At 37.1% G+C, this 27,825-nt stretch overlaps 1 protein-coding gene across 1 annotated transcript in view; it reads left to right on the top strand.

Moving 5' to 3' along the window:
* The window catches only part of myo1d (myosin 1D), a 55,815-nt gene that overhangs the window by 19,991 nt on the left and 7,999 nt on the right, over nucleotides 1-27,825 (top strand). Inside the window, exons 12-21 of the mRNA XM_046853790.1 lie at nucleotides 6,538-6,608; nucleotides 7,532-7,606; nucleotides 7,693-7,825; nucleotides 7,921-8,087; nucleotides 8,768-8,975; nucleotides 15,486-15,709; nucleotides 17,287-17,425; nucleotides 17,547-17,651; nucleotides 17,752-17,865; nucleotides 21,074-21,228. Of these exons, the coding sequence (XP_046709746.1) occupies nucleotides 6,538-6,608; nucleotides 7,532-7,606; nucleotides 7,693-7,825; nucleotides 7,921-8,087; nucleotides 8,768-8,975; nucleotides 15,486-15,709; nucleotides 17,287-17,425; nucleotides 17,547-17,651; nucleotides 17,752-17,865; nucleotides 21,074-21,228 (1,391 nt within the window). The remainder of the gene's footprint in view (nucleotides 1-6,537; nucleotides 6,609-7,531; nucleotides 7,607-7,692; nucleotides 7,826-7,920; nucleotides 8,088-8,767; nucleotides 8,976-15,485; nucleotides 15,710-17,286; nucleotides 17,426-17,546; nucleotides 17,652-17,751; nucleotides 17,866-21,073; nucleotides 21,229-27,825) is intronic.

Raw genomic sequence — 27,825 nt, 5'->3', positions numbered from 1 at the left:
ATAGTTTAGATTAAATTAAATTTTTTAATTATTCAAATTTATTTCTTTAAATGGCTAGTTAGCTTTGCATAGGTGGATATGTTAATCAATCAATTGTCTTTTGATTAAAAGTTTATTTTTGTTGTTTGTTTATTGGCAACTTTCCTAAATATTTTTAATTATAACAGTATGGCTCTTATAATACTTCATGATGTAACATAAATGTTGTGATTATATTATTACTAGGGCTGTCAATCGATTAAAATAAATTGCTTACCATGAATTAACTAGTGATTAATTCCAACTTAATCGCACGTTTTTATCTGTTATCTGTTTATCTGGTACTAAAAGTACCTTAAATTAATGTTTTTCAAGTTTCATGTTTTTTAATACTCTATTTAACTTGGGCATGGACAAATATTGGATGCTTTAAATTACTTCATTAGGACACCAAACTGAACTTTGTATATGTTTCCACACGGACGGTTTTAATTGCCGGATGGAGTGTTTTGTTTTTATTTTGTATATTGGAGTAATGAAAGGACTTCATGCACAAATGTGTTGCATTTTAAACTAAAATTTTTTAATATCGCCTCTTTTATATTTATTTATTAATATTTATAAATTTTATTTATTTTATAAAAATTGTCAAACAGAAATGTGCGCTACATTTGATAGCGCATTATTCACGTGTTAATAAAATTTTTATAATAAATGATATTATTATATTATATTATAATGTTATAATGAATTTGCTTAAAACGTGTAAATATATTCTTCTTCTTCTTCTTCTTCTTTTTTTTTTTTTTTTAAAAAACGCTCTCCATGTTCTTAAGGTCTCACAGTGCTTTTGATCATCCCAGATGTGCGTTATTTTAATGCCCTGCTTCCCAGCCATTCTTAATTACAGTTATTTGCTGACACAGGCGTTCACACAAGGATTCTATGTTTGGTGAAGAGTGGGTGGGCTTCAGTCCTCTCTCTTGTTTCCTTGTTGTTCTGTTCTCTTCCTCCTTTCTCTGAGCACATGGAGGGTGAAAGTGCAGGCATGTGACCGCCGTTGCAGATGGCTGTACGGAGGCGAGATCAAGCTCATTAACTGATGAAGCTTTGATTAGACAGGGCAGGCCAGTGAAGACCATTAGCAGCTAATTTCTGAACTGTACTTGGAGCTGCACAGAGCAGAAGAGAGCCGTCAGAGAACCGTTTATTAAATTATTACACCAAGGAATTGTGTTTCCAAGTAAAATAGTATTACTGTGTTTTTAGGGTGACAATTAAGTAAATGTGACTCAGGTGCCAGAGCAAGAGGATCAGACTTTTTTTTTATGATTGTTTTATAGATATAGACACACAAATTTTATAATGATCTTTTTATTTTGAAAATAATAAATTTTTTTAAAATCTGCAATCCCTAAGAATGCACTACATCATTAGTCATTATTTTTTAATGTCAGTCACATCCTTTTTGATTACTAATGCTTTAATTGCTGTCTTCAGTATATTGACATCCTAGTAGATCTATTTTTTTAACAACCTTTTACTTGTGCCCAGTTTTGGCCTTCCTGATATAAGTATTTGCAATGTAATGATGACACCTGAGATCATGCATGAGTTGTGAGTATTATCTGTAAGAATAATGTTGCAAATGAGGGTCTCTCCACAAAGTTGGTTTATTTTAGATGCTTTAGAGAACCTCAAAAAAGTGCATTTGCACCTCCAAATGAACAAAAACAAATTAGGACAGTTTGATGAAGGACACCCCCTGGTCACTTGGTAGAGCTATATCAGACATGTCCCACTTTATGGAAACCTTGGGGAAGACCCAGGACCCTGCTGTGAAGCTCATATCTCACTATTGTCTTGGAAATGTCTGGGGATCCCCCAGTAAGAGCTAGAATCTGTGGCTGGGGATAGAGAGGTTTAGAGTGACCTTCTCTGTCTGTTACTTGGGCAACGCCTGCCAAGAAAAAGCAGAAGGAAAATCTATGAGTGAGTGAATTTCAAGCTAAATTGTTCTAAACTGCTTTAACCGGGTTCATATATGCTGGTTAAAATTACCATCTTTTACATTTCACTCTTGGACATTACAGTTATTTTCTGGTGATAGTGCTTGTTCACTTGTTGAAGTGTGGAAAATGTCATAAAAGATTTTGCCGGCTCATTATGCTAGAAAAAATATTTGAATTATATGGAATATCTGATAACAAATACTTATTATTTTGATATACTTTTTTTTGTCATCTGCACTGCTGACTTTCTGAATAGAGACAAAATTAAATTCATTTTGAAATAAAAATTTGAGTGGAATTCTGTAATTGATTTGAATATATGGCACGTACAGCAGGGCTTCTTCTAAATCTAATATGTTGGATACTGTGCTCATCAAACTCATCAAATTTTGCTCTACAAAACAATGGTTCAGATCCAATTAAAATATGTGAGCTTTGTTTAAATAGTCCTACCCTAACTAGAGGAGCTTTAGTGTCTAGTTAAGGTCTGGATCCGTATGTGCTTTTTGAACGTCCCATTTCTCATTTGGTCTCCATTTGCTGTTCTGGGAAGTTGTCTCTGTATATTTTGGAGTGCGATCGTGGAGATTTGTGTACAGGTTTGGGTCTCCTATTACAAGTGAAGGGAAATGTAATGCTATTGTAATCAAAGAAGCCATATTCAATTCTGTGCCTCCAACATTGTTGTAACAGTTTGGGGCAGAACCACGTACATATGTATGGTTGGATAATTCATGTGTCCCAATACTTTTGTCCATATTGTATACCATGGTTGTAAGTGGTTGGTTATTTTGAATGAAGGTATATTCTGGTGTCCTCATAATGATAAAAAGAAGCACAGGTGGTGGGCAGAATGGCACACTGTTTGGGGGTGGCACTAGAGCTGGAGGGGGGGGGTGGAGCTGGAGCTTGGATGATCCATCAAGAACCTAGATTAATTTTTTCTTTATTTTCACCTCAGGAATTTCATATTTACACAATACACAAACTAATTTAAACAAAAACAAGCAGAATGCAACATACATACCACAATAAAAAAAAAAATAAATAAAAAATAAATATATATATATATATATATATATATATATATATATATATATATATATATATATATATATATATATATATATATATATATATTAATAAAGATGCTTACTTAGCACCTATTTAGCCATCATCTCTCCCTTATCTGCTACACGTCACATCTGCTTTCTCTACAGGGAGTGCAGAATTATTAGGCAAATGAGTATTTTGACCACATCATCCTCGTTATGCATGTTGTCTTACTCCAAGCTGTATAGGCTGGAAAGCCTACTACCAATTAAGCATATTAGGTGATGTGCATCTCTGTAATGAGAAGGGGTGTGGTCTAATGACATCAACACCCTATATCAGGTGTGCATAATTATTAGGCAACTTCCTTTCCTTTGGCAAAATGGGTCAAAAGAAGGACTTGACAGGCTCAGAAAAGCCAAAAATAGTGAGATATATTGCAGAGGGATGCAGCAGTCTTAAAATAGCCAAGCTTCTGAAGCGTGATCATCGAACAATCAAGCGTTTCATTCAAAATAGTCAACAGGGTCGCAAGAAGCGTGTGGAAAAACCAAGGCGCAAAATAACTGCCCGTGAACTGAGAAAAGTCAAGCGTGCAGCTGCCAAGATGCCACTTGCCACCAGTTTGGCCATATTTCAGAGCTGCAACATCACTGAGTGCCCAAAAGCACAAGGTGTGCAATACTCAGAGACATGGCCAAGGTAAGAAAGGCAGAAAGTCGACCACCACTGAACAAGACACACAAGCTGAAACGTCAAGACTGGGCCAAGAAATATCTCAAGACTGATTTTTCTAAGGTTTTATGGACTGATGAAATGAGAGTGAGTCTTGATGGGCCAGATGGATGGGCCCGTGGCTGGATTGGTAAAGGGCAGAGAGCTCCAGTCCGACTCAGACGCCAGCAAGGTGGAGGTGGAGTACTGGTTTGGGCTGGTATCATCAAAGATGAGCTTGTGGGGCCTTTTCGGGTTGAGGATGGAGTCAAGCTGAACTCCCAGTCCTACTGCCAGTTTCTGGAAGACACCTTCTTCAAGCAGTGGTACAGGAAGAAGTCTGCATCCTTCAAGAAAAACATGATTTTCATGCAGGACAATGCTCCATCACACACGCCCAAGTACTCCACAGCGTGGCTGGCAAGAAAGGGTATAAAAGAAGAAAATCTAATGATATGGCCTCCTTGTTCACCTGATCTGAACCCCATTGAGAACCTGTGGTCCATCATCAAATGTGCGATTTACAAGGAGGAAAACAGTACACCTCTCTGAACAGTGTCTGGGAGGCTGTGGTTGCTGCTGCACGCAATGTTGATGGTGAACAGATCAAAACACTGACAGAATCCATGGATGGCAGGCTTTTGAGTGTCCTTGCAAAGAAAGGTGGCTATATTGGTCACTGATTTGTTTTTGTTTGGTTTTGAATGTCAGAAATGTATATTTGTGAATGTTGAGATGTTATATTGGTTTCACTGGTAAAAATAAATAATTGAAATGGGTATGAATTTGTTTTTTGTTAAGTTGCCTAATAATTATGCACAGTAATAGTCACCTGCACACACAGATATCCCCCTAAAATAGCTAAAACTAAAAACTACTTCCAAAAATATTCAGCTTTGATATTAATGAGTTTTTTGTGTTCATTGAGAACATGGTTGTTGTTCAAATTAAATCCTCAAATAAAATTAATCCTAAAAAATACAACTTGCCTAATAATTCTGCACTCCCTGTAAGCATCGTCAAAAAACAGGGTGTGCTAGAGACTTGGAGGCATTGTGTTGAGGATGATGTCTATAATTAGATGAGGTGTGAAGCCTTTCTGCTTCTTAATTCCTTCACTTTTTCCCCCTTTCTTCAGTGTGACTTATCTCCGTCTGGCGCCCTCCTTTCCGTTTCGTCTGACCAGATAATCAAACATTTACTGTGCATCTACATATTCTATTATTGCACTGATGAACGTTGATTTTCTTTGTTTTATAGATGTGCATTCGTCTGTACGCGCATATGCGCCACTCAGAGTGTGACTGATTGAGAATGATGTGGCGAGGAAGGGTACTCAGCAGGTTGCTCACAAGGCTCTGTCTGATCCATCTGAAGTCTGGCCTGTGCTGGCCAGCCATGTAGTTGTCTGGGCTGTGCAAGCAGATGGGATGGGAGGGCAAAAAAAAGGGAAATGTGATCTGAACCTGGCATTTAGGTCCAATAATAATCCTTCAGGATTTTCTCTTTCATTGAAAATGCACATCTCTTTTGGTTTCCTTCCCATCAGTGTTTAAATTGGTCTTTAACCAGCGACTGATTGTCCCACTTTCTGTGAATTGCCTTGTGAAGTGGCCTCTCTGCTCCTGATAGGAGCTTGCTGTACTCCCTTAGAAGAAGGCTTACTGTCTGCCGCGGTTAAAGCAAACACACACCAGAAATATGCCCAAAAAGCTTTCAGCAGCACCGAGACAAAAGCGATGATCATGCCAGGACTGTGAAAAAGAGCCTAAGCACTGACAGGCAGATTTATATGCATAAATCTACAACACAGACTGCAACATCACAATTTGCTCTCACTTTGGTGTATTAGTTTCAATGCTAATACACTTAATGTATTAGCATTGTTTTTGCATAAGCCACTCTGCTTGTCTTATATTTGGATAATATATTATCCAAAAGATTTGGTCCATTTTTGATGTAGTGCGGTTAATTGGTTGGAAGAGAGCAGTGATACTTTTTAAATACCACTCATACATACTACCACTTGGATTGGATGTAACAGATGGTATACTAATATAAATAAGACACTAATATAAAAAGAGGCGAACTTTTAAATTGCTACCTTCAGCATTTCGAAGCTTGTGACAGAAAAGTGTATAAATGGTCTAGACGCTCCCTGAGATCCTAGATGACGTGTCTGAGGCTAATGTGTGTTCAGGTTACTTGCTGTTTACCCAGGAGCCGTAATGCAGTGCTGGCTACTTTATTTAAAGACAAGCAGTGTGTCCCCTCATGTTGGTTCTCTCAAACTTATATAAACATTTTAATGTGCGGTCAATGTCAATCATATATTATTATGTAACATGATATGTTGCACTGCCAAAGACTGCTTTATAGCAGAGCACATTTTAATTGTTTTAAGTTTTATTACTGATTCCGTTTTTTAATAGCACTGATACCATTTTTCTTATGCAAATTTAAGTCAAAAGCAAAATTTTTTCATGCTTCACAATGTAGATAATAATCATATATTATATGTCAAAGTTCATACCCAACTACTTAATTTTTTTTGTTTCTATGCCACTCTCTGTGCGTTATCTTTTTACTATTTTCACTTTGTGAGGGTTATAAGGTTTAACATTTCTGTGCCCTCAACTACAGCTTTTGTGGCATCCTTTGTTTTAGTATGTCTATGTGTGTGCTGCTGCTGCTGTTTGGCAAAAAAAAAAAACAATTGTGATCTCAGTTGAAGAGCCAGAATTATCTTTTTGTACATTTTAATTTTGTTTTTTTACAGCTCTCTCCCACAGACAAGAGCCTAGAGTTTGACCGAGACTTTCGCATTCGCCACTATGCTGGAGACGTGGTGTAAGTACACATGAAGAAAGCTAAAGTGCTTTATTTTCCCGTGTTCACCATAGTTACAGCTGCTGAAATGACTGCTGTTGCAATAAATATACTGAAGAAAAGATAAATGTTATAAGTAACATATAATACAAAATATTATAAAGATTTAAAGTTTTGATGTTTGTTGTGGAGAGTGCTAATGTGTTGTCAGTCTCAAATCTCCCATAGTTGTTTAATTCAGTTTTAGATAATTTACTGCATTGTTATTTTCAATAAACCATTCAATGAGCCAGTGTGTCCTGTGAATAGAGGAATCAACAACTTGGAAAAAAGTTCTCTACCCAGATCCTAAAGTACATTTGCAGTATTTTGATTAAGAAGTGCTGTTAATTAGATGATAAATTGTATTGGGAGCAGGGAAAACACTAATGTGTGGGTAAACCAGGACCAATCTTAGAAACCTGTGCTCTGAGCTATCATTGTTATATTTGGGATTTTTTTGTTTTGTTTTTTTTCTCCTTTAATTTGGCACCTGGGTTTTTTTTTATCCTACAGTGCCAGATTTGAGCTTTGAGGAATCTGAACTCTAAAATGTCCTCATTAATAATTTGTCCATACCTAACCAAGTTAGCACTGTATAAATGTGTGTAAGAAATGGTGCTAAAAATACCTTTGTTCATGGAAGTGTATGAGAAATTGAGAACCACTGATGCTGTTTTCATCTCAGGAGCCTGAAACACTTAATGTAGCACTTAGAAGTCTTAAAATTGAGTGGCGAATCAATCTTGCTGCCCACCTACTCTCATTTTCATGGTTTTGGGATTGAATAGATCCATAATGTTTTGGGTCTTTTTGTTAAACAGGCAAGTTTAAAAGCACTCATTCAGTGTGTATGTTTAGAAAATTTGTTAATGTCTCGCTGTGTTTTAAATCTTCCCCTCCAGCTACTCCGTGGTGGGCTTCATTGACAAGAACAAGGATACCCTTTTTCAGGACTTCAAGAGGCTGTTGTACAACAGGTCAATATTCTTACCCACCTGTTTCCTTATTCATGCTGAGCATCGCTGCCTTTCTTTGCTTTTAATCGCTCTAACTTGTTCTGCAGCTCGAATCCTGTTCTGAAGGTCATGTGGCCTGAAGGGAAGTTGAGCATCACCGAGGTCACCAAGCGCCCTCTTACTGCAGCCACACTCTTTAAGAGCTCAATGATTTCACTGGTGGAGAAATTGGCCTCCAAGGTCAGAATTTAGACAAAATTTCGACTTGCTTGTTAAGGATGTTAACATGCAAAAACACTAATTTACTGTCTGACACCCCCTGATGGTATGCACAGGAGCCGTACTATGTGCGCTGCATCAAACCCAATGACGTGAAGTCCCCACTGCTGTTTGAGTATGAACGTTGTAAGCACCAGGTAGAATACTTGGGCCTGCTGGAGAATGTCCGTGTGCGTCGTGCTGGCTTTGCTAACCGTCAAACATACCCTCGCTTCTTGCAGAGGTACGTATCCTCTGCACACTTGATCTAAATTCAAGTTAACTTTTCAAATTCAAAATTTCAAATGAACTTTAATTGGGACATTTTTTAGACCGTCAGTGCATGTCTGAATTTACACTCAAAAGAAATAGGGTTGGTCATGCACTATGGAAATCAACACAGTGTAGCTTTAGCCTGAAACAGAAGCAATTCTCTTTATTTAATCGTCGAATAACCTCAAGCATGACAACCCAAATTACACACACATTAAAATACTCAAATTAATATTCTCAATAAAAATTCTTTAAACTCTCATACCAGAGTTCATGTTGTGTAAAGATATTTGTCTGTTACTCTAATTGAGAGAGATATTTCAATGTCACTCCATAAAATGTTCTTGTCTAAAAGGCCATGTACATGCATGCACAATAGATTCTTTCTTAAATACTGAGGCATTGCTTAATTATTGTTGCTTAATAATAATGTGGGAATTATTGCAAAGGAACTTCTCGCACTTTATTTTTAAACACATCCAATACATTCTGCTTGTGTCCTATAAATGACTGTATGTTGCTTTTCGCATCCGTTTCTAAAAATACTTTTTGTAAATTAGAACACTGACAATAAGTAACTGAATAAATGTATTTAGTCCTCTGTGCAAAAATAACTTTTTTCACTGCTGTTCTTTTTCACCATCCCGTCAGGTATAAGATGATTTCTGAGTTCACTTGGCCGAACCATGACCTTCCCTCAGATAAGGAGGCAGTGAAACGTCTGTTGCAGGGATGTGGCTTTGAACACGATGTGGCCTATGGCAAGACCAAGGTGTTCATTCGTACACCACGCACCATCTTCAGCCTGGAGGAGCAAAGAGCCCAAATGGTGCAGAGAATTGTCCTCTTTCTACAGAAGGTGAGAGCGTAACCTGATGCAGATTGTTTATTTTAAGCAGCAGCATGCATTTATTGTTTTCAACAATTGTTAAGGTCTCTGTTCCATTTCCTTGGGTTAGGTTATACCCCATTTTAACTGAGATGAAAATCAAAACATAAGAAAACATTGGACACAAAGATTTCTTGTATAAAAATGTTGCACTATCACTGTCTTTTTAAAAATGTTATCATTTATTACACATTACAAACTTTATTAGAGCTGCTGTTTTTCCCAGCTGAAATACCAGGCCAGTAACTGCCTATTTAATTTTCATGTTTATAAACTCATGACACCTGCTAATGGTATTCTTGGCTATATGGCTACACGATTCTGTATTATGGTTCATATGGCTTGCCCTAATCCTGTAGCAGCAGACATCAAAATGTTGAATTTGCACTCTGTCAGTATCTGAGATTGATTGTATGTTCTTAGTATTGACAAAGCCATGCTCTGCCTTACAAATACAGCAGTGCCATGCCAATATCTATGTTTTACCGTATCCCCTGGTGTAAAGTCTCATCTTCAGGGGCGATGTCACTTTATTAAGCATGCTGTTCACCCCCAGGCAATAGTTGTCTCACCAGAGCGTAATATATGTGCCTAAGCTGAGTGACAGGCGGCGTGGTTCTAAACACACACACAATCACACACAGGTCGTATTGCAGCCTTTATGTGGATCTGCCTTCATGGTTCTTGCTATGTTTCATTGTGTCTGTTGGCAATGTTGGATCATCTGGCCTTTTATCACCACCCCAGCAGACTGAAATGCTGTATGTAAAGAGTGCGAGTGTTGAGAGATTTGGCAGCATCTGTTCCATGGCTCTCGTCCTCCAACAATCTCATTGACGAAAAATATAGAAGCTCACACATTGCCTGCTATTTTTCTAAAATAGATTTTGCCCTTCTGATTAAGGCTGAGCCTCTCGGATATATATAGCTCTTATTTTCTCAGGCCTACAACCAAGCAAAAATGTGCTGAGCTAAAAGAGACGTGATTTGTGTACGTATCTGCCTTGCTCTGACCTTCAGCTCGTATCAATTCACTCCTTCTTTACAGCTTATTTCACTCTGCCGTTTTAAACCTCCCTGAGCTGGTCCTCTTCTGTACTGCTCCCAATAATACAAAATCCTTTTTTAACCCTTAATTGATTTTGTAAATCTGTTCACACCTGGCTGTCTACATTGCATGCCAAGTCAGCATGTACTTTTCTATAAAGACGAATAGGGTTTTTTCTGCTTATACCAATCATTTAATTAACCTCTGCGTTACAATGGTTGTTCCAATGATAATGGTTTATGGATTCAAATATAATGAATTTGCTCTTCACTGCAAATCATCACATCTTGGTGTCCCTCAGAGAACAGAAAAGCTTTAAGCAGCATGAGTGATGTGACTGGCTCCTCCTGAGAAGTTCCTCCTGTTCCTTTATTTGAATTTCTCTGATGGATTTTTCCTGTCATCTACAATATCAAATTTTAACCCAACGAGCCTCTTCAAATATCCGACAGTCAGCTGGGATTTAATTTCCCTAATCCTTCCATTTTTTTGGCTTGGCATATAAATCTGCAGACTTTTTTTATTCAAAGAAGCATTCCTGTCTAAAACCTCTACTCCTGCAATCTCTGCTGAAAGACTAGTTTTTAAGTTCATAATGAAGTATTGTTGTCACGTCCCCGCTCATGTTCGGTCCAGAAGGACAATGCTAAGCGTACTCAGCATTTTGGAGACAATTTTATTCACTGTTAGTATGAAGGTTTTTTTTAATGGTTTCTGGTTCTCTAGAGGGATTTAAATCAGAAACCTCAGTGATAAGGACACACTTTATAATTATATTATTGTTCAATATAGTACCAAGGGTTTACCCAGTTGGATAAATGTAACTTTCCAGAACCTACTATTATTTATTTAGCTCAGATATAGTCTGAATTAATGTTTAGGAAATGCTGTCAAACAAAAAATACAGTTTAGTAGAAAAATGATTGTAGTGTGCCGAATATCTTGTATGTAAAGGGGTACCTGCTAATAGTGGCTTGCTCCTGTAGGATTAAATGTTAATATTTTAAAATTTAATAGAAGACAATGACAGGAAAATTGGAACATTTTTGTAAAAGAAAACAATTGTTTATATTTCACAATGCAATTTATTTATTTATTTTTGCAAAACAGTAGAGTAAAACTGGCATATGTTAGCTAGCACATGCTACTGTTTTTGATGTTTGCTAACTGTAAATCATAGCTTGTACTATTAGTAAGGTCAATTATTGCCTGAATTAATAGGCAATATTCAATATCCAGGAAAATAATTATTGAACAAAAAAAACGCAATTTAGTAGAAAAATCATCATAGTGTACCTGGTATGCAAATATAAAATGGTACATGCTTCTTTTTATATTATAGTGTATTCATTTTGGTAGTGATGGTACAAAATTTTATATCATGGCATGTATTCGTATTAATTCTGATCTATATGCTATAGCAGCAAAAAAAAAAAAAAAAAAGCTGTACTTTAGAATGTAATTAAATGAAACATGGCTAAATAAGCACTAGCTCTCTGGCCAAGTTTTTATTGGTTGTTACTCAAATACTTCATTCTCTGAATTGCATTTTTTTTTTATTGTTTATATATTTGTTTTTCTGCTGTTAGCTAGTTGTACTGAAAAGCCTCTTTAGCATTTGATGTGCGTTAGAATCCTGTGTTCTCCACTACTGAGAAACAGTCTGATAATCTACCATGAAAGCCCCTGTGCCTATGTGCTTACATGTGTTGCATTATGTATTCTTTTTTTTTTGTCCCAACAATTGATTCATTCAATCTCTCTTTGCTTCTGACCATAGTCAAAGATAATACACTATTAATGGTAGTATGAATATTAGCTCAAGAAAAACACCACATTCAAGAGAGGATATTTTTCTTTCTAATCCCCAGTAGACTCACCTGATTTGAGATAAAGGGGATTCTACATTTTCAGCAGAGTGAGTGTTGGCTAGATAATGTTCAATAGTAATAGAATATGCAATATATGATTAATAACCTTCTAAATTATGCAGTCTGCTGAATGTTTGAAATGCAGATCAAATTTAGATCCTTGCATCAAGCTATATGATACAATACACCATATTGTGACACCCCTAAAAGCTAGGTAATTGAAGTAACCATGCTGATTTTTAAATGTGTCCCGCTATAAGCTTAGACCGTATACTTAAAATATTTTGGTGAGTTGATTTTGTGCATGTTTGCTGTGTATGACTCTAATTTCAATGTCTAGTCTTTGCCTATGTCGGAAGACAGAAAACGTCACTGACCGCAATTAGTGAATGTGCTAAATAAAACATTTAATATTCTGTTCTCAAGGTCTGCTGCATCACTCGCTGAGATGTGAAAACGGTTTTTGTTCATTATTTTAAACGGAATGTGTTGCGACCATTGTTACGCAGCTCAAAGTCAGTTGTTAGTCAACAGTTCTTGACTTGGCAGAACACTGTTGGATCTGTAGTTCAGTAGTAAACGCTGGTTTTTATAGTGTTCAGGATGTTAAATGTCATTTTTTGCACAAACCAAAAGACAATAAGACAATAAACAAAATAAAGAGAATTCTTAGTAAATTGTGATTGTTAATTATAATTAACATTTTTCCTATTTGAAAGTTCACTGATTTGAATTAGACATATGACTAATTACTAATCATGTGCCAATAGAGAGAAAACAGTGTTTAGGTGGATGTGGAGGCAGTGACAGTTACGTCAGTGGCCATGCTGTTGCAGTAATGACAGCCCCTGCACACACACACACACACACACACACACACACACACACACACACAAACCCACTCCAGCAGTCTGTTAAAGGTTACAAAAAAAAAGCGGTGGTCTCCTTCACAGTTGCATGCAGTTCAGCCCTGCATTATTGATTTATGAAAATAGTACTCTCTCTCCGACTCTTCCCTCACTTTCCCCAAGTCTCTGGCGATTAGCGGTTAGGGTCTGTTGTGCCTGTGCTAAACCATGTCATGTTGTCAAAGTGAGATGCTATCAGGCAAGAACCATTGCATCAAGTGTTGTGTGGAAAACCGCAGATATTCCCCAGGAGGTTTTGCACCATGTAGGACTTGTGTGCTTGAATTTGACTCCTGATTGTTGAGGGGTTTTGCTGCACCACATGCCTGTCCAGCTGATTAATGATAAGCCAGCACACATTTTCTCAGTCATCTGTAACTGTCTGGTGACACCTGAAGGCAATCGGCACAAATTGGAATAGCATATATTAAGAATGGCAAGTTCCTTTGTGAATCAAGAAATTTACAGTGAGTATTTGTAAATTATATATTATTTTGTGACATCATATGGATTCCTATGGATGCAACACAATGCCTGACAACAGGCTAACTGGCTATTATCATGTCTCTATAGCCAACGAGTCAATTAAAAAGCAAATCAGCGCTAGTTAACATAGCAATCTGTCACACTTTATTGCAGTGAGTCTTCCGCAGGCCGGCTGTAAATTTGGAGCATAAAAGCACACTGGAGGCGATGCAGCAATGTGTTCAAGCTGTTAACACACCAAACCGACCTGCTTATAGGAGGGGAGGGGGAACCAGGGGCTGCTCCTGGCCTAAATTACCCACATTCCCTAGAGTACGGCCCGTCTGGCTGCACTCCTGTTTAAATGTCTCCTGCATTGTCAACATGGACTCGGTGCTGTCATGAGTATACGAATAGAAACTTTCAATTTCAAGTAGCAGGAGGCATCTTGGTGTATTGGTTCAAAGACAGGAAATATTATGACAGGAGTATCAGGATAAGATGTGATGTAGCGTGACTGTGTCACCGGTTTGAATTATAATGTGTGCAGCAATGACTCACACCAAACTCCAATGGGGAGAGAGACATACAGAGGGGTGTGGAGAGGAAGGTTGCAGTTTTCCCTGCAATCTCTTTTAGCCTACTTAATCTTAATTTGGAGCTAGTAGAAAGCTCATAAAGATGGGTGGCACAATAGCACTCGCTATGACTAGCACACAGAGGCAAAGAATAATAATCATTCTTCATAAGTATTTTAACTGCCAAGAAAATCTACATTTCTGTTTTAAACTGAATTGAGTCACTGATGAGTCAGTGCTAACAGCAGGATTGGATTGTTTGTTCCTAATGATTCCTTTTTTGGTTAGTAGAATACCTATGACCCTGTCAATGTAGAAGTTCAATGTAGTGTGTAGGATTGAAGTGGATAGCTTCTTGTTTGACCTGCACTGTGACTCACGGTTCACACATGCAGCACATGACGATTGGCTGCACATTAATATTTAAAATAATTACTCTTGCTTACCAGCAGTGACCAGTCTTTTCTTTCCATGCATGCAGCAGTTTGGAGTAATTTTTTTTTTTTCCCCTTAAGTGAAATACATTGGAAATCAAAGCATGAGCAGCTGATTCCACAAACTCTTTTCTTTTCTTTTTTTTTCTTTTTTTTCTTTTTTCTTTTTCTATCTCTATCAGTGGAATTTCTATTCTTAATTTAAATATCATTTATATGTTGATCTACGAATAATTGTTTTCAGTGCAGTAATAGATTAAACCTGATGGAAGCATGAAGCAATTACATTTATTGAAAAAAATAAAACACCTACATAACACTTTTGTAATGGTTTCTTGAATACAATTTCAGATGAAAAGCAAAATGATGCATTAGTGGGCTTTTGTAAGGTCCAACAAAAAGAAAAAAAATGAGGTCCAAAAAAAAAAAAAAAAATCTGACAAACATTTTTGTGATTTGGAAATTTTGGGTTTTGATTCCCCTTATTTGGCCTTGAACAGCTCTCTCTCTCTTTCTCTCTCTTTCTCTCTCTCTCTCTCTCTCTCTCTCTCTCTCTCTCCTTCTTTTATATATAGAATAAATCCACTTAAATCATCCAGTAAATACCAAACAAGGATACATTTTTTTTTTTTTTTTTTAGCTGCTTGTATTAATGTTTTTCAACTTAAATTATTGAGAACATGGAATAAAAATAAGTCATGTCTCAGGTCTGGTCTACCAGGACATTTACAGAGCAGATTTTGAAACAAGGTTTAGGTTTAGTATAAATGTTTTCTGTCGATGCAGTGTACAAAATGGGTAAAAGTACACATGTATTTATTTATACAAACAAGCACACGTTAGCTGCCGTGAGCAAGCGTTGTGGACAAAAGGGAGCATGTGGCGCTCTCTTTACTGATAGGGAAGCAGCTTAAACAGCTCCCTGGAGATTCATTAACCTGTATTGTTAATTCTCAAGTACTATACCACTTTGGCCTTAGAGATCACATTTGTAAAATTTGTAAATCATATTAAATACGATATTTAACATATTTTTTAATGGAATATAGATTTTTTTTATATATATTTAATTTCTGTAAACCCTTAATAACTCTAGAATGATTTTCATAAGTGTCTTTAATATAATAAGATGAAATTATGTCTGTTTTCTGCTCCTTTCCATCATTCTCCCTCAAGGTATGGCGTGGCACTATTGCTAGGATGCGTTACCGTCGCATGCGGGCTGCTCTTATCATTCTTCGTGCTTACCAGCGTTACAAGGTCAAGTCCTATATCCGAGAGGTGAATCGACGCTTCCAAAACGTACGCACCATGAAGGACCATGGGAAGCACGTGAAGTGGCCCACACCACCCAAAGTACTGCGTAGGTTCGAGGAAGCACTAAGAAACATCTACAACAGGTCAGAGCTACAGTCAACACCAAAAGTCATCACTTTCTTCCTCTGTTATTTGTTGTCTCACATACACATAGGTGCACACCCTACAGGAGTAAGTGTGCTGTAACTTGGAAGTTAATTATGACTCTAGGTCCTACTCACGAGTTGTGCTTATGAACAGTGTGTTTATCTGTGACGCATGTTCTCTTTGTTAAGTTCTGACGTGGTAATGACTCATCCTTGTACACAGCGTGACATGTGAAGTCATATGTTAGCCTCCACGCTCACTCTGTCAATAGTATTCAAGGATACTGACCTTAGCCTGGTTCCTCTTACATTTTTGTGTGTAGATACATAAATACCAAGATCTGAATTTGTAAAAAATCTATATATCTGTTTCTATACCTACACCACTCAATTCCTTTATTATGAGAGGCGAACTTCCTTTTATCCAAATATAAGGTCCAAATAACCTTTCAGTGATTTGTGTATATGAATGATTTCTTAATGCTCCATAAAGGACATGTTTGCAAGCCAAATAGACTCTGCTTGTAGTATTTGATCTCTAAAGCACATGACAAACCAGATTTAAGGCTTTTGCTTATAGGACAAATATAAATACTATTGCTATAGATATTTTTTTTATCTGCAAAGACCACATTTTGAAATGGGGGAAAAAGCATGTTTGACAGCAAATAGTTATATTTAGAACAATAGTAAAAGCAATCAAACAGTGCTCAGCATGTGTGTATGTCATGAGGGTGCAAAGCTGTCATCTGGCTTCTAGTTCTGATTGAACACTTTTTGCTCAAAGCATAATTCCATATTGTTATTTTATATGTTTTTCACTATTATTATGCAATGTGGAAAATACAGATATTAAGGTAATAAAGTAAAATGTGGAAAATAGTAAAAGGCAATGAATAACACATAGGGTGATAGTTTAAAATATAATTTTATATTCTTTTAAGTGTTATGATTTTAGGTCGTTTTTTTCTGTTTTCTTGATATTCCTGTAGTGGCTGTATCTCAAGAACGAATAGTGGAGTTGATATGGAATTATCTTTATCTTTACAATATATTTTTTCCCAATAGCCCCCTTCCTGTTTATAGTTGTTAACAAAAGGACTAGACTTGTTGATATGATGTTAAAAGCTGTTTGACATCCAATTCTACCTGTTTTTTTCCACTGGTTTTCTTAAAGTAATGCTGTATTTTCTACATGACCCTAAAAAAAAATTATATCTACAACCTACAATTATGATTATTTGTTGAACATCATTAGATTTTGTCTAGCTTGATTTATGGCTTAACTATGTACAATCTGCTTTCATTTGATATTGCATTCATTAAGGGATTCGATAATATTCATAAAATATATATATATATGGCTTATTTTATATATATATATATATATATATATATATATATATATATATATATATATATATATATATATATATATATATATTCAACTTTTTTCGTGTAAAAGATTTTTCTTAACAGGTTATCTTTGACCCTATTCCTGAAGGACACTAATAATCTTGGACTGAAAATCTGTTGAGAGTAAAGTTCTTTTTTTGTCTTTGTGTGTGGTGAAGGTGGTGGGCCTGGACCCTAATTAAAAACTTGTCCGCAGAAGATATGCAACAGATCAAGGCTAAAGTGGCAACGCTGGAGTGCCTTAAGGGTCAAAGGGCAGACCTCAGTCTGCAGAGAGCCTGGGAGGGCAATTACCTGGTCAGTGCAAGATTGATAATTGAATTCAATAACAAAGAACAACAGTGGAATTGAATGGCGAATTAATTTTGTTTCCGCTTTTGTATGCTGTGTGTGCGTGCGTGTGTGTATGGATGCTTAGAAGCGGGATAGTCCTGAAATGGCATCTTCCTTCACCTTGGTGTCCAGTGAACTGCAGAGGAAAGATAAGTTCATGAGAGTTCTTTTCTCCTGCAACGTTCGCAAGGTAAAAACACAGGTTTTTTTATGTCTAATACATGTATTTGTACTTTGTCTTTTCTCTGTTCCTATATAATATTTATTGAATGTTACTTTTGGTTCTGTAGATTAACCGTTTCAATAAGGCAGAGAACCGGGCAGTGCTAATCACTGATCGTCACCTCTACAAGATGGACCCATTGAAACAGTACAAGCCCATGAAGAGCATCCCACTGTACAACGTACTTATCCTCTACCAATCTCTTTTACTCTGTTTCAACACTGTTCAATTCCAAATATTTGTATTTACACCCACACGTATACTACATGTTTACTTAATCTTTTTTCTCAGAGAATTTGATCCCCATACTGATGTGTAGAATACACAAACAGGGTACAGTTATACAAGTAACAGTTCCATACACTCATGCATTTCAATACTAATCTAATATGATTTGATGTAACGCCAGTGCAATTTCCTTCAGGCCCAATCCGACATGATTCAGTGGAGCTAAATTGAGGTTTTCAGCCGTCTTTAGAACAAAGGGCTTTGTGCTTTCTGTTTTTTCTGTAATTTGAGAAGATGCATTTTTTTCCCTTTTGGGGCGGGGGGGGATATAGTGAACAGTTTATAGCTGTTTAAGCATAATTTAAAGCGGAAACACTGTCGTGTGGATGTTCCACCGCATACACTGATCAGTGTATAATCATTGTATAAACTAAACATATTAGTTTTTTTACAATGTTTTATAAAATTGGATATTCAAACGTTGTGGCTCTATTGAAGACTGTTTAGCATGAGGTTTGCCAGCTTTTTGCGTTATTAAACTGGCTGTCATGCTGTGCTCAGGTTGAGTCCTTCACCTGGCTTGTGGATTAGCTGTCACTAAATGGTCTTAAATTTGGAAGGTTGACCTCTAACGCAGCAGCGTTTTTCTCTTCCATTTCAAATCAAAAGACATACTCATGCAGCCACAGACAGTGTGGTGTTCAGAGTTCTAGCAGAGTTAAAATAGGAATAGCTATAACCTGCAGTTGTAATCCATCTGTAGTGTATGGCATGGCTGTCTCTGAGCTGCAGTGGGCTTGAGGCCATATTTCTGGCAGAGATCTATAATAGTGGGCTGAGGGGTTGGGGGTGGGTGGGTGGGGTTGGCTCCTGTTCTTAGCCCAAAGTATGTCTACAGACTGTGTATTCGACCTTCTGTCCTTTAGGAAAGCCTTACAAAAAATATCCTTCAGACCTGGATCAATATCTGCATGGGAAAAAACTTCATTATCCATTTGCACATGCATTTTTAAATTGCATGCATTTAATAGAGAATCAGTAAATAATCAGTAGAGGGAACTTTGAACTTTGTATTATAATGGATTAATTAATCACTGTGATTAGCAGGATGATTTGTGCATATGGTTGCTGTTTAATAATTGAAGATTAGCCGAAGGAGAATCTCCCTTAATGGTTCCTGAATAGGGAAAAGCTCCTGCTCTCGAACACTAAACCTTTACTGACCCCATATTTATTTATTGCTCCACTGAGAAACATGGCCCTGTGCAGTGATATTATCATGGTACCAGTACTTTCGGATGGTTTTAATGGTGATTTATGATGCAAAAGGATTCGGTGTCCCAGAGTTCATATCATATTGGAATGTATAAAGAAAAAGCTTAGCAATATTTAAACAGTCTTGATTGTAATCCATCCCTCGCCCCTCACCCTCTAACATTCCACCCTGTTCCTTGCCATCCATTTTCCTATCTGCCTGTTGTCATGCCAACATCCCAGGAGATGGGGTTGTCATGACGACGGACTGGGAAAGAAATCAGCTGACGTCTGGTAGCGTTCAGGCATGTGCACAGATTTACCTCCTCTGTGTTTTCCTTCTGCTCTTTCTTAGAGCTGTCTCTTTGTCTTTGCTCTTCCCTATTGTTTGACTTACACGTTTATTATTATTGCTCAATCTGTTTTTTTAATGGTTGTTTCATTTGGAAAGATCATAAACAGAAGCTGTGTATTTATACATTTAGGTAAGTTTTAGAAATAATTCTGATCCTGGGAAACAAATATGGTTAAAGAAAAGGTGCTGGATATATGGATGCTCTTCAAGTGATATGTTTTGCTCTCTCTTCAGTCTCAGTCTCTCTTTCTTTTTCTCTCACAAACTCACAGAGAAAGAGAGAGGAAGTCAATTGTTATGTAACACATTTTCTCAAGAATAGATGAGGGAGGGAGAGTGAGGTTGCTGATCCCGACTGCCATTACTGCACTGATTTGTCCTGTAGTGCCAGTAATAGAATAGCCCAGGCTGCTCAGCAGTTCTTCCCACTCTTCACTTCCAGATAACATTTACTTGGAATGGCCTTGTGGGACATTCAGTATATTTGCTACATCCAATCACAAGCCCATCTTTTTATGCATCCAGTGTAGTCACAACACCCTGTCTCTTCCACATATAATACATTTGCATTTTTATTTTTTTTTTATCCTGCAATAACAAACGATGAATGAATGCACAGCGGTCGATATCATCTCTGTTAAAAGTGAGGATAGATGTGTTCCGAGTGCAGTGTGGTGTGGTGTTTCTGCATGCTTAGTCATAGTGATTTTAATCATTGCGATGTCCAGTGTTTTCTAACCTGGGCTTATTCTCTGCTCTCCAGTTTTCATGCTAAATTCAAGAGACAGTCTGAGAGTCTTTACCTAGTCACAAACACAAACCTGATGATGCAATATTATATATGGTAACAGTGCTCTGTTTGTTGTAGTTCCTGAATAATTAATGGATACTGTGTAATAAGGTGCCTTGCAACTGAGTGATTTCAGATTTGAAGGCAAAAATAAAGACATCTGTAGCTCATGAACTATTACCCGGAAACAAAAGATTTTGACATAATGAAACGTACTGACACATGAGCGCAAGGAAACGTGATCTTCGAAGCTAGCTTCTAATGAAAGTCTAAAAGCTGCTGAACAGCAATGAACATTTGTCTAAAGCATTTGCTGAACATTTCTGAAAAATATTTCAGTCTTATGGTATATGGCCAGTGTGGGAAAGTGAGTAAAATGCGATTTAAATAATGCATGGTGTTCTCACTCGTCTGTCAAATCGTTAAGTACCAGTGTACATGCAAACAGTATAAAGGGCTGAGATAGATAGATATTTGTGATATATTTATTATAATGCTTGTTGTGAGCTAGGGGTTAATAAACAGGTTTTACATTTTTTTAATTTCCTCAGGACAGGATAATTACCCGTAAGCTACATGTGTGCTGGATTGACGTTGAGGTTGAAAAATCCATGGAATATTTTTTTGTTCTCAGTCCTTGTGTTTGTGTCTAAGTGTGATTACAAGGGTCTGCACTTGCACATTTAGGGAAACAACAGTAGAGCTCATTAGACTGTACTACATTTTCACCCTCCCTCTCCTCCCCTTCTCTTGTTCTCCCAGGTGACTGGCGTGAGTGTGTCTCCAGGGAAGGACCAGCTGGTGGTCTTCCATACCAAGGACAACCGGGACCTGATCGTGTGCCTGCAGGGCATGATGCCAGCAGGCGAGAGCCGCATCGGAGAGCTGGTTGGCACCCTGCTTAGCCATTTCAAAAGGTACCAACTTGGGTCAAAACCAGTGTGCCTTGGAACCCACACAAGCCCGTTTGCCTCCTCGCGCAGCCGTGACCTCCTTACGCTCGTGTTCTCACTGTTATACTGCATTCTGAATTGAGTGATACATGTGGCTCACAGAGATGCACCAGAATTTGCTCAGTGTTTATTACAACAGCTATAGAGTTCAGCTGAGGCTGTACGTGTGCGCAATGCAACAAATAAATTCGACATATGAATTGATTTATTTTCAGAATTTTCATCATCTAATCGTACTTATCAGAGTAAAAAACATTTTTAACAAGATTAGCATAAATCTGGTTCGGACTAGAGGTGTGCATCACACTGTGATCCCAAGAAGCTAAAAAAATTCACACTTTCAGTTAAATCAGAACTGAAATAAACGAGCATGTTTATTAATGTGAACATAAGTTGCGGCATGGCGCATTAAAGACGCAATCAACTATGCTTTCTGCCTGCTTAGGGATTCAATGGACTGAATTAAGGTACTAGACTTTTTTCTACCATGATGAAAGATTGTATGATAGAATTCATCTTTAATTAAAAATAATTTTGTTTGGCCATCCTTTGTTTCAAGTTTAAATGTAATTACAGTAAACTAAATATAGATGCACTGCACTGCACCCCTAATGGGCCTGTTTTAATATATTTGTTTGTTCCACCAGAACAGGAACATGTGCCAGATTTGTCCTTGTGGAAACATTTGGCCTGTTTTCAATGAAAAAAAAAAAGATTTTCTACAAAAGCTTAACAAGTCCAAATAGTTTTTGATTACTGAGGTAACGGGTTAAGTTTAGTTTAATCCACGTGTTTAGTGTTATTAGATGCATTAATAGTTAATTGATATCAGTGAAAGGTTCTCACAAGGGTGTAAGACAAGTGTGTGTGTGTGTGTGTGTGTGTGTGTGTGTGTGTGTGTGTGTGTGTGTGTGTGTGTGTGTGTGTGTGTGTGTTTTAAGGTAATGTCCCCTTGCAAGACTAATATTGCAGATCTATGAAGAAATATAAAGATAACCAAATGAGTTGCTTTACATTATTACCTACATTGTGTGGTCATTTTTTAAAGTTAAATGAAAGATATTATTTATGTGAAATGACACTGTCGCATTTTCACTGTAATGAATTTCATAAATCATTACGGAAACATTCAGCCCTCTTTTAAAGCGTTTTTAGGATTTTTATGAATTTGTTTGTTTGTCTCTAATTTGTGAAGCTGAGAAAATTATTGTGCTGTATATGACTTTCTTTCCAAGCATTCTTTCCTTAACCTGCATATTACAGAAAATAATGGTTTTGTTTTAATATGTTACAGTCCCTAACAGCTACAGCCAATCTGATTTCAAACCTCCACTGTGCTTGGCACTAAATGCATGCAGTGATTGAAAACCACAGTATCTGATCAGCAGTGGTCCCATGCTAATATATCATTATACACAGTGTCGAGGACAGCTGACAAATGTGCATATATGTTTGGTGAACCTGATAAAATGGTGTCACTTCCTGGTTCAGGCTCTATAGTGTAGTGACAGAAACCACCCCATCCACCAAACACCTTCTGTAACTACTGGCCCTAAACCAAGACGTTCTCTAGTCCCTCTGAATGTTCTTGACCCCTTTTAAAAATATACCCTAAAATATATATTACTGTACAGCAGAAAGTGATCCAAAAATATTTTTTATATATAATATGATTCCATACAATACTTTCTTAATTTATTCAAAATAAAAACTAGAATCAAGATAATGTGCCGATGCAAATATTTTCAGCAGCTTAAAGAATTGCACTTCTTGCTTTACCTTTTTTTCCCCCTTATTAACATCTCCCAGTGAAGGCATGTAGATGATGAAACAAATGGACTGAATGTGATTGCACAAGTTGTTAGAAAAAAGCTGTTTTTTTCTGTGAGATTTGTTTAAAGCTGTTTGTGGGCTTTTTGACCTGGTTTGACTTTTTAAAGTATAAGTTAAGTATAATCTATTTTTGAAATATAAATAAAATGTAGTCTTCGTGCCTTTACTTTAGCTGAAAAGGGTTAAATGAATGCATGTGTTCTAATACTTTAGCATTTCTATGGTAACAGTTCATTCGTTGTGACTCATGGCAAAGGGATTAGCATGAACCAGGTTCAATAACAAACATACTAAAAACATCAAAAAAGCTTTCTGTGGCTTGTTTAACATTTCTAGTCTTGCACGTGTTCACATTTAAATGTAGCTTCAAACAGCTAAAAAGAGAGAAATATTCAATAATACACATTAGTATAGTAAAATATAGTATAATGTATTGCAGTATTTAAGAATATAAAACATAGTTTGTGCTGCGACTTTGTTGTGGATTGTTTTCCTTTATCATATTAAATCCCATGTTTTGTTCCTTACTGAATACATATTTATCTCTCTTGTTTTGGTTCTCTTTCCCATTGGTCTAAACTTAAGCCTTACACGGTGTTAAACACCAGTTGAATAGCTCCGATGTGGAAGACACCTTCATTACACCTCTGTGCTAAAGACCGGTGATAAGATGCCCTCTCTGTGGTGGTGTCTATCTGAGTAACGATGATACATTTGCAGAGCAAAAGACTCTGCTCAGAGACTACATGCTGTTCCCTGTAGATATATAATTAACCTTTAGCTCTCCTTCACTACCATCACAGCAGCCTCAGCCTATTTAGCAAAGCCTGCAAAAGCGGCTCCAGCCTCTGTCCCTGTATAGCACACACTCTGCCATGGACATATGTATTCAATATGTATGCTGTATGTTGTATCTTTTCAATCTGATTCCGAATTACTCTTAAAGAGTTTGGCTTTTATTTGATCTACACTTTGTATATCAGATTTTTGAATCCACAGTGCTTCTTTTCCACTGATGCTAGTAAAATGCAGAATCATGTGTTTTTATTGTTATGGCGAATAGATTTTAAAGCCTCCTATCTAACCCAGAACAATCTGAATGAAAAATTGATGTGGGTACATACACAACCCTCTTATCTCCGCTGATGCCACACTGGTGTCTCTGATAACATTCCAAATAATGGATTATATTTCTGACATCATCTAGCTCTGTTTTTTTTTCCTACTGATTTTACTTTTCCCTTTTTTCTTCCACCATTCCCACTTTTCCTTTCTGCTTCTCACACTTCCTTTGCTTTCTCTCCTCTTACTCCTGGTGGAAATAAATTATTTAGTGCCGCTGCAGCTCTGTTTAGCTGGATGCTCATCATTGATGTGCACCAAGAAAGATGTACTGCAGCTTTCTTGTACTCACTGGCATGCTCTTCCAAATGTGTTCTCTTTTTGTTTTTTTCTTCCAGCCTGCTGCACTGCAGTATTTAAAATATATTTGAATACCATGTCAGCTATCACTAAGTAATATAAATTTAGGACACTGTACACTTTTTTCACGTGAACTCCTGACAGGCTGAGGTGAAACACCTTTGAACTTTTTTGACTCTGCTGTTGCAGTCAGAAAAGTTTTTCAGCTGTACTGTTCGTCTCAGCAACATTTCCAAAGGGAGCGGATCCTGCTGCGAGCTACCTACTGCATTGATTCTTTTTCAGTCTTTAAACTAGGCTTTTCACAAAACTCTTTGGTTTCTTTTCCTCTCAGCTCCCACCCACCGCCAGCTAAATGAGAACCCTGTCTTTACTGATACCTGACATTAAATCTAAATTCGTGTAAGAAGCCAATTTAACATAGGAATTCATTAACTTATTGTAACTTTTTTGGTGTAATGAATCGTGTTATTAGTATTCCAGTCTCATTTTTTTAACTACAGGTGCATTCTTAAAAATGGTTTTAATTTAATTCTAAGATATGGAGGACATTAGGATTTAAAAATGGGTCACATTTACATTAATGGCATTTGGCAGACGCCCTTATCCAGAGTGACTTACAAAGTGCTTTAACCTCTCCATCAATTAATCAATTCTAATACGCATTCTTTAGGACACAAGACTACAAATACAATCCCTCTAAAACTCTTATTTTCTTTTTCTTTTCTTTTTTAATTAAAAGCTAAGCTAAGAACCTGTGGAAAAGGTAGTTCTTTAGATGTAGTTTGAAGACTGATAGTTATTCAGCTATTCGTACATCAAATTAAAGTTTATTTCACCACATTAGTGCCAGAATAGAGAGCAGTCTGCCTTGCTTGTACTCTGAGAGATGGTGGGACCAGTTGAGCAGTGTTTAAGGGTCGAAGGGTCTATGGTATGGAAGGATAATCCGCTCAGTTTTCAAAAGGGATTGCAACTGGTTTTTGCAATTGTGTTTTCCATACCTGAAAGCAATAAATTGTGACATAATCCAAACGCAATTGCAAATCTTGCATTACCGTTTGTGTGTTCGCTTTTGTGAAAGTACAGTGATTGCCACATTTTAAATGAAAATGCAAAGACCGTTTTCAACTGCATTTCCCGTGTCTTATGAGTTATGACCATGTCATATTTAAATAGTAATATTATTTGCCATGTCTGCTTTTTAATTTTTTTCTGCAACGCGAATGTAGCCTGCCAGAACTTAAAAGAAATCACATGTCCTTTTGCATGTGAATTTCCGATGGCTTGCACGGAAAGCTGTCAATCAAGTGTGGGCTTACAGGGGTGAGGACTGTATTATTTGGCTTGTTTGTATTGGGAAGTGACATCATTCACAGTTGACTGCCAAAAGTGGAAATGCCAGTAGTAGATGATTTTGCGGAATGTTTTGAGCAATGGAGGTAGTCAGTGCAATTTCTTTTGCACCGTCTACCTAAAGGAATTTGCAATTCCTTTTGAAAATTGTCCAAAATATACTTCCATAGCATAGTGAGAAGTGCTGAAAGGTAATGGGGTGCTGGTCTGTTTTTGGCTTTGAAAGACAGTATCAGTGTTTTAAATGATGCAGGCAGCTGCAGGAGGCCAGTGGAGAAAGCAGAGTAATGAGGTGGTGTGGGAGAACCTGGGAAGGTTGAAAACAAGTTGTAAGACTGCAGTCTGCATCAATTGCAGCAGTCAAAGGTCTTTCAGAAGCAGACCTGCCAGGAGCAAATTGCAGTAGTCCAGTCTTGAGATGGCGAGGTACTGAACGAGCACCTAATGGCCTGTGTGGACAGAAATGGATGAATTTTTATGATGATGTAATGGAGAAATTGACATTAGTTTTATATTAGCAATGTGAGAAGAAAATGACTTTTGATTGTCCATGGTTACCCCAAGGTTGCATGCAGTGATTGGAGGTGAGATCAGAGAGGTGTCCATAGAGATCACATGATCTTGACATGGAGATGATTCAGCTGGGATGAGAAGCAGTTCAGTTTTGATGGGATTAAGCTGCAAACTGATGAGCTGCCTTCCACTGTGTGATATCTGCCAGACATGCCAAGATCAGAAAAGAATGAAGAATATTGAATACATGAATAGTGAAGTGTCATCTGCATAGCAATGGTACAAAAACCCAGGTGAGGCTATAACTTTGCCCAGCGAGTATAAATTGGGAACTGGAAAGGACTAAATACCAAGCCCAGTGGATCTTTTACATGTCATCTCAAATTTGGTAAAATACTTAAACTGTAGGCTGCAGACATCCACTTTGGTCATCTCAATGTCAGAAACTCTTTAGCCAATCAGCTTTACAATTTAATAAAATACATCTTGCCAGTCACAATGTCATGGCCAATCCATAGGCAACAATTAGAATGGTGTGTGTCATTCATTTGTTCAACTTCACTTTATTCTGGGCATGAATGCAGAAGATTCAGAGCATACATGACAAGGCAGGAATACACCCTGTATGGAATTCCAGCACAATGTAGAGCACACATCAATAGCAATTATAAGTGTACTATACTACATTCAAAAGATATATTCACAGTATATCTCAAGCTCAGCTGCTTTGTGACATTGTTACAATAACTATTCAGATTTAAAAGTTTTTTGGAGGTTTGAAAAATAAAATCCATGCAGATACAGGAAGAACTTTACCGGATTGAAAAAATAAAATGGGTCTATGGCATTTCATATTCTCTACCAAAAGCTAGTAATCTAACCAAGTCAGTGCAAAGCTGAGTTTTTTTATTGTCTGTTTTTGTAAAGATTTTTCAATACTAGACCGTCTACTGAAAGTCTAGAATATAAAGCTGAAACTGCTTTCTTCCAAAGAAATTTAAGAGGTTTAAAGTAATGTTTTTGAAATTCTCAGTAGCATATTACAGCACATAGCACTTTCAGTATGTTATGGCATGATCGCATTGCTAATCAGAATCTGTGTTGGTTCCTTATTGTGTCATTGTAGGTATGACTTCTCGGGATTCCTTGAAGTGGTAACATTAAATCCCTGATATACTGTTTGTGAGCAGTTAGCTAAAGTTTATTTTTATTGTTTCAAATCCTCAGAAACAATAATCGAATTGATGTCTGAATCAAGTGACACCTCTTAAAGAGAATTGTGTTGACCAGTCGACTGTCCTCCCATAAATCCCTGTTTAGTAGTTGTAAAATGCAGGCAAAAAAAAAACACATTTATTGAAGTTGCATTACAGTATGTAACCAAAAATGTGCAGACACTGATTTGGGACTGTGGTGCACCAGTCCTTGTGTCCTGTT

Source organism: Silurus meridionalis, chromosome 7 (genome assembly GCF_014805685.1).
Source record: "Silurus meridionalis isolate SWU-2019-XX chromosome 7, ASM1480568v1, whole genome shotgun sequence".
Taxonomy (NCBI): domain Eukaryota; kingdom Metazoa; phylum Chordata; class Actinopteri; order Siluriformes; family Siluridae; genus Silurus; species Silurus meridionalis.
The sequence above is the reverse complement of the archived record's forward strand: the minus strand, read 5'-3'. Positions and strand labels throughout refer to the sequence as shown.